The sequence below is a fragment of the Peromyscus californicus genome, unplaced genomic scaffold, assembly GCF_007827085.1.
Source record: "Peromyscus californicus insignis strain IS unplaced genomic scaffold, ASM782708v3 Scaffold_5__1_contigs__length_169319896, whole genome shotgun sequence".
In the NCBI taxonomy this organism is placed as follows: domain Eukaryota; kingdom Metazoa; phylum Chordata; class Mammalia; order Rodentia; family Cricetidae; genus Peromyscus; species Peromyscus californicus.
The window spans coordinates 20,974,044-20,981,568 of record NW_026294573.1 but is presented as its reverse complement, the minus strand read 5'-3'; the positions used below and the strand labels follow the sequence as shown (position 1 = coordinate 20,981,568).

The window sequence follows — 7,525 nt, the reverse complement described above, 5'->3', positions numbered from 1 at the left end:
ACAGTCGTGTGTCGCTCCAGTTCCATGACCTCTGAACCCTTCTTCTTCTGACCTCCTTGGGCACCAGGCATGCACACAGTGCACATACATATATTCAGGCAAAACACATAAATTTAAAAAAATTAAATTGAAGGGGGTGCACTGGAGGGCTGTCTAGCATGAGCAAAACCCTCGTTCTGTAAAAAGAGGAAGAGAAGGAGGAGCTGGAGGCAGTGGAGCAGGAGGAGAAAGAGGGAAAATTAAAAAAAAAAAAAAGAGGAAGAGGAGGGGAAGGATTCGGGATGGAGTGTGGTGGTGCATGCCTGTTTTCCCAGCACCTAGGAGGAGGAGGCAGGAGGATCCAAGAGTTAAAGGTTAATCTTGGCTACATAGTGAGTTCAAGGACAGGCTGGAGTACATGAAACCCTGTCTCCAAAAAACAAAATAAATAAAATTGTTAAAAATGATTGAGCAAGATGGGTTAAGCAGATCAGGGCAGTTCCCCTCGACAAGCCTGGCTGAATTTGATCCCTGGAACCCACATAAAGTGGAAGGTAGAACCAACTCCAGTTCATACACGCAATAATAGGTTTTTAATTTTTTCCTATTTTTGTCAGCAGTCATCATATCCAACAAATATTTAAAAGCAGCAGCATCCAGCGGCTGGTGTGGTAGCTCAGACTTGTAATTCTAGCAGCAGGGAGTGGGGGGGTGCTGAGGCAACACAGTGCCAATTCAAGGCTACCTGCTACAGAGAGAGCAATCAGCACAAAATAAATAATAAAAGAACGGAGCATCATCCTTCCCATGTCATTCCTAGGAAAGAGATGAGACCTGAATGTAACTTGGAGGACCATGTGAGGACCGCCTCACCCAGCTCTTTCCGTCCATCTGCATCCTGTTGGTCTCCCACTGACTATACCTTGCCGTACCTGATGATCTGTTTCTTTCCGAAGGGAGCCTGGGCTGAGATCCACACCAACCACTACAGCGAAAGCAGCATGCCTGCCTGGCTGCAGGGATAGAGTGGGGTGCTCTGTCTTAAAGTCCACACCACAGGGAGACCTTAATGTCTCAGATAAGACAGCGAGGCTCACAGAACCCTGGAGACCAGCGGGCAGTCACATCGTGACTGGGAAGCACGGAGCCAAGACCAGATGCAAGGGCAGAGGACACCAGAGTCTCTCTCCTCAAGCAGAGCACCAGGTTGCCCAAGAGTGTGGTGACAGCAAGCCCGCTAGGCAAGGTTAGCCAAGGTTAGGAACCTGATACAATTGGGGACCTCCCATTTCCCTCGTCCCTCACCTCCAACCACTCAAGACAGATATCCAGGACAGAGAAGCCATGTGGTAGCAGAGATGTGTTTCTACTCACACCATAGGTGGGCCACACCTGCAGACCAGGCAGGCGATGGGGTTGGGGACAGTAACTGCTAGCCACCAGTGCTGAGAAACCCTGCAGCTGCGCAATTGATTCAGGGGGCAAACAAGGATGACTTGGAGGTCAGACATATCTGTCTTTTCCTATTGGAGTGACTCTGAGCAGGTCACTTCACCTCTTCTAGTCCCACTGGGAAGTCCTCACCATTACAAAGGGATGTGACCCCCACCTAGCCGGTCCTCAGTAAATGGCAGCCATGCAGTTTCCCAGTTTTGCCAGGGCCAGCAGGCCAGCCTCTCTGGAGCTATAGGAATGCAGACTGGGAGCAGGGGGCTCTGAATGGTCTTCCACCAAAGGGGCCCCTGCACTGGAATCACAAGAGGTGGGGGGGCCCTCCTAGACTGTACGATGATCAAAGTCTCCCAGGGACCTGGCTCTCTTCCCTGCAGCCTGTTCCTTCCCGACAACAGGAGCAGAGCCCCAAGGTTAGGCAAATACAGCAGAGATAAGGTACTTCCAGACTGGGTCATGCATTCAAGGCTCTCGCTGGCTCTCTCTGGCTGACTCTTCGGCTCAGTGAGAACCCTGGTCTTGCATGCATGAAAGTGGGCACCAATAGAAACGGCAGTCACAGTCACTGGCTGGTTGAGCGCCTGAGACCTTGGTGCCCTGGTACAGCCTAGGTTAATGACCTTGTTTATACACTTGAGTCATCCGATAAAGGGCATCCAGGCAGCGGGCAGGTGGCCCTGTGCCCTGCAATGGCCACTTCATTGACTAAAGCGATAGCAATGCCACGTGGAGCTCCAGTGCCCCTCCCCCACCATTTCCTCAGCAGTCCTGCCAGGGTCAGTGCGTGTGTGCATTGTGTGTGTATGTGTTTTTTTTTCTTTTCAATGAACATGACTTCTGGAGTCAAGGTTGCTTGGCCGTTCCCCCTCCCGCCCATCGAGGATATAAATAGCACCCACAGTACAGAGGGCCAGATAGCTGGGAAGAAACAGGAACAAGACACCAACCATGAACTCCAGCCAGTCTGGGGACTGCCCATGCGAGGGCTCTGCAGGCCGCCCAGCTATTCTGTATGCACTTCTCAACCCCAGCCTCAGGGCCAGGCCCATTGCATCCGCATCCCGAAGTCACTGCCTGTGCCAGCAGCACCGGCCTGTGCGTCTGTGTGCGCCACATCGCACCTGCCGGGAGGCCTTGGATGTCTTAGCCAAGACGGTAGCATTCCTCAGGAACCTGCCGTCTTTCTGCCGCCTGCCCCATGAGGATCAGCGGCGCCTGCTGGGGGTCTGCTGGAGCCCTCTCTTCCTGCTCGGGTTGGCCCAAGATATTGTAACCTTTGAGGTGGCTGAGGCTCCGGTGCCCAGTATACTCAAAAAAATCTTACTGGAGAAACCCAGCAGTGGTACCCGGGATGCCCAGCTACCAGACCGGCCACAACCCTCGCTGGCTGCTGTGCGGTGGCTCCAGAGCTGTCTGGAGTCTTTCTGGAGCCTTGAGCTGGGTCCCAAGGAGTATGCCTACTTGAAAGGAACCATCCTTTTCAACCCAGGTGAGCTCCCAGACTCTCCTGGATGGGGGCCAAGCTGGGAGGGGACTCATCCAGGGAACAAACCTTCTTGGAGCTTGACATCCACTGTCCCTTTGTATCCTTGTTAGACACAAATAGATATCTCCCAGGAGAGGCATAGAGAGATTAAGCAACTACCTGAAACCACACAGCAGGCAGAGGCAGAGCAGGGCTGGGCGTGCTGGTCAAGCTAATGCAGAGGTTGCTCTTGCCGCTGAGCCTGAGAAATTTGTCCTGACTCTCAGGGACTGTGGGAGGGTGGAGGGGTGGGGTAGACACAGTCGGGTGGCAGCCACATCTTCAAGGGCAGGCTGTACAGTGAGGTTCTGAAGGTTAAAGTCCTCCGTGGGTTCAGAGAGGCCACACAACGAAAAAGAATGAGAGAGAGTGAGCACTCCTTGGGAAATCTAGCCAGGAGAACAGTGATTGGGGGGTGGAGGGGGGTGTCGGGTTGCGGGAGGCCATGCAGAGAATTGAGGCAGAGTCTCACCATGTAACTCTGGCTGGCTTAGAACTCTTTGTGTAGAGCAAGTTGACTTCAAACTAAGACCATGCCTGGCATGGGAAAATATTCTTTGTAGCTTTGAGGAAGACAAGAGACAAGCCTTGAAAATTAAAGTATAATGCCAAACAGCAGAAACAGTACCAAATAGCCACATGCATTTGCCATATGTCAGGACTTAGTCTAAGGGTTTTACAAATATTCGTTTGGTTAAACCTCGTAACAATCATGGGTGACAGGTACTGTCATTCCCACTTGACAGATGAAGAAACTGAGGCACGAAATTAAACTACTCATCTACAGTCACTCAGAAAGATTAAACTACTTGTCCAGGGTCATTCAGCTAGTAAGGGGCAGTGCTGGGATTCACATCCAGAGAGCCTGGTTCTGGTTTTGTATTTTTTTTTTCAAGACAGGGTTTCTCTGTGTAGTCTTGGCTGTCCTAGAACTCTTTCTGTAGACCAGGCTGGCCTTGAACTCACAGAGCTCCATCTGCCTCTGCCACCCAAGTGCTGGTATTAAAGGTGTGTGCCACCACCACCCGGGCCTTGTTTTGTATTTTTTTAAAAATCCATTTAGTCAGGCACTGGTGGCCCACTGGTGCTTTTAATCCCGACACTGCAGAGGCACGGCAGGTGGATCTCTGTGAGTTCAAGACCAGCCTGGTCTACACATTGAGTTTCGGGACATGCGGGGCTACACAGAGAAACTTTATCTCAAAAAAAATGTATATATATATATATATATATATATATTATTTTATGTGTAAGAGTTTCTACCTGTATGTATGTGTGTCATCTGGGTGGGATCTCACAGAAGCCAGAAGAGGGTGTCAGGAATTGGAGTTATAAGCAGCTGTGAGCCACAATGTAGGTGGGAACAGGATCCAGGTCCTCTGCAGTAGCAGTAAGTGCTCTTAACCACTGAGCCACCTCTCTAACCTGTATATCTTTTTTTACCCACATTATGTACTTCCTGTCTATAAGTAGATGGATCAATACAATGAAGGAGATGGTGGTTGAAACCTCCAAGGTAGCAGAGTAGGCCAAGGCCTGTAACTCATTAGTAAAGTACTGCCTCCCGAGCTACAGGTCCTGGATTTGATTCCCAGCACCACCAATTAGGCTCTTCTCTATCTTTAAAGGCTGGGAATGTAGTTCAGTGGTACAATTCTTACCTAGCATATTAAAGGAGCCATCAATATATAGTCCAGTTGTAGAAATTCTGCCAAGCAGTCTCTAGCAAGCACAAGGCCCTGCAATTACACCCCAGCATACGAGGAGAGGGAACTGCTAACATTCCCACATCCTGGGCTAGCCTCCATGGAGTAGCTGCTCACCAGCCCTCTTCCCTCTCTCTGCCACAGATGTGCCGGGCCTCCATGCCTCCTGCCACATCGCACATCTGCAACAGGAAGCTCACTGGGCCTTGTGTGAGGTCCTGGAGCCCTGGTACCCAGCTAGCCAAGGCCGCCTGGCCCGAATCCTCCTCATGGCCTCCACTCTCAAGAACATTCCATGTAGCCTTCTGGTAGACCTCTTCTTCCGCCCTATCATCGGAGATGTTGACATCGCTGAACTGCTCGAAGACATGCTTTTGCTGAGGTGACCTGCAGAATGAGGTCCAGTGCTTCCAAAGGGGAGCCTGAAAGGCAGCACTCAACTCCCCAGGAGCAGCCCTCACATCAGTCACACCCCCAGCTTGGACTTCCTTGGTTTGAACACAGTGTACTACTAACGACCTAATAGGCCCTTGGTGGCCCCCAAAGCCTCTGGGCCAGGGTCAGGGAGGGAGCATGAATGAAGCTGTTTATCAGACCAGAATTCCTCCTGATTTTGTATAAAACTAAATTAAGTTATTGGTTTTTGTAATAAAAGGTATGACTTGCTGACACCGTAGTTGCCTGTGGAAGGGACCCGCCAATCTCCAGGGTACACCCTACTCTTTCCAGAGGGGACTCCTGGAAAAGAACCCCAGACCAGCTCCTTGATGTTCTAGAGAGGGATGGCAACATCAATGCTGAGGATAAGGTTTATTTTACAAGTGAATGAGAAGCCACCAGAAAGCATCATCACACTTCCTGCCACCTTTATACCCTTCTCCCTGAGCAGAGGGACTTTCTGTCCTTGCCTCCAGAGCCTTTATTGTCCCCTCTCAGGTTACTGTCCCCTAGAGGCTGTCTCTCCCTCAGAGGAATTGGGATAGCAGCTAATCACAGAAATGCCCCATTCTCAAAATAGACAAGGCCATTTCACTTTCAAGGATTTTTGACCCTCGGTGATTCCCCGCCTCCTGCAATTGACAGAAGATACTGGTCCAATGCTCTCCCAGCACCAGGGACAAAGCAGCAGCCAGAGCAGCCCTGGAAGCGGCTTAGAGGCAGAGCCAGGCAGAGGGTTCACTATGGCATGGTCACCCTAGTTGTTAAAGTCTGAAACCACTGTGTCCTGCGTCCCTGAGCTCCCTTCCATCTTCCTTCTGCCTTGCCACAGCCCCCTCAGGGGGTCATTCCCATTGTCCTAGCCACCTAAGCTGTGCTTGGTCGGGCCACAGCCTCCAGCCCTGCTCCATTCAGAGCCTGGCTAGCGTCTGTTTTGATTGGCTGGTGTCTGTGCCTCCGTGTTTGTTAAATATTTTGACCCGGTTACCCTGGGTCAGGGTGACTGACCTGAAGGGTGGCCAGGAGGAAATGATAACAACACAGTTGCCCATAGGGCTTTCAGAACTCCTCCTGGGCTGATCAGGCTCCACCCCTTTCACCTCCACAGTTTGGATCCTTCTCACGGGGGCCAAGTTAATCATTGCTCAGAGAGAGGTCACTCTTTCAGGGGCAACAGCCGAGGAGTCACCACTCAGGCCTGGCTCTAAAGCTTCCAGCTTAGGACCACACCTCCTCCCCATTATAGACACCGAGTGCCAGCACCAAGAACACCCCTGTGCCTTCCCCCAGCCCCTTTTTATAGAACCACACAGCTCAGATGCCACAACAAGGATTCACAGAACTCAGATGTATAGCTCAGGGTCACCCTCACAGAAACTCTATCACACACACACACACACACACACACACACACACACACACACACAGACCCTCAACTGACCCCCACATAGTACTGTAAAGCACGTTGCAGCAGATTCCCCCAAAACCATTTATATGTACACAAGCCGCACAGTCACAATACAGTGCACCCATGCACCCAAGAGTGGGCGTACTGCTTGGAGACACCTTCAATCTGCACATGTTCTTCTGTTTATTTTACTTTATTTTTTAATGTGGGTGGATATTTTGCCTGCATATGTGTCTGTGTCTATGTCCATGCCCAATGCCCTCAGAAGCCAGAAGAGGGCATAGGATCCCCTGGTACTGGAGTTACAGATGGCTGTGATCCACCATATAAGTTCTTGGAATTGAACCTGAGTCTTCTGGAAGAGCAGCCAGTGCTTTTAACTGCTGAACCATCTGTGATGGTTTGAATGAGACTGGCCTCCATAAGCTCATGTTTGATTATATGGTCCCCGGTTGGTGGAACTGTTTGGAGAGGATTAGGAAGTATTGCCTTGGTGGAGGAGGTATGTCACCGAGAGTGGGCTTTGAGGTTTCAAAAGACTCACCCCATTCCTAGTTAGCTCTGTGCCTGCTGCTTGCAGATCAAGATGTGAACTCTCAGTTGCTGCTCCAGCTGCCAACCTCTGTCTCCATCATAAACGTCAAACCTCTGGAACCATAGAACAATTAAATTCCTTCTGTTATATGTTGTCTTGGTCACAGTGTTTTATTACAGTAGAAAAGTAACTAAGACACCATTTCTCCAGCCCTATGCCCTTCTTATTTTTATAGATTATCTATTATGTATACAGTGTTCTGCCTGCATGAATACTTACACACCAGAAGAGGGCACCAGATCTCATTATAAATGGTTGTGAACCACCGTGTGGTTGCTGGGAATTGAACTCAGGACTTCTGGAAGAGCAGCCAGTGCTCTTAACCTCTGAGCCATCTCTCCAGTGTCCCCCACCAGCCCCCTGCCTATGCCCCCTCCCTTTTTTTTTTTTTTTTTTTTTTGGTTTTTCGAGACAGGGTTTCT

The 7,525-nt window shown here is 50.4% G+C and overlaps 1 protein-coding gene across 1 annotated transcript; it reads left to right on the top strand.

The window, feature by feature from the left end:
- Nucleotides 1-714: 714 nt before the first annotated feature.
- Nucleotides 715-5,280, top strand: Nr0b2 (nuclear receptor subfamily 0 group B member 2). The gene is made up of 2 exons (XM_052717731.1): nt 715-2,920; nt 4,807-5,280. Exons 1-2 carry the CDS (start codon nt 2,380-2,382, stop codon nt 5,046-5,048), a joined length of 783 nt encoding a protein of 260 aa, XP_052573691.1. The 5' UTR covers nt 715-2,379; the 3' UTR covers nt 5,049-5,280.
- The last annotated feature ends 2,245 nt before the right edge of the window (nt 5,281-7,525 follow it).

Bases quoted from the DNA above. Each gene is read 5' to 3' on its own strand.
- Nr0b2 (XM_052717731.1), top strand. From the start codon at position 2,380: ATGAACTCCAGCCAGTCTGGGGACTGCCCATGCGAGGGCTCTGCAGGC. The intron at 2,921-4,806 runs GTGAGCTCCCAG...TCTCTGCCACAG, and splicing joins AACCATCCTTTTCAACCCAG to ATGTGCCGGGCCTCCATGCC.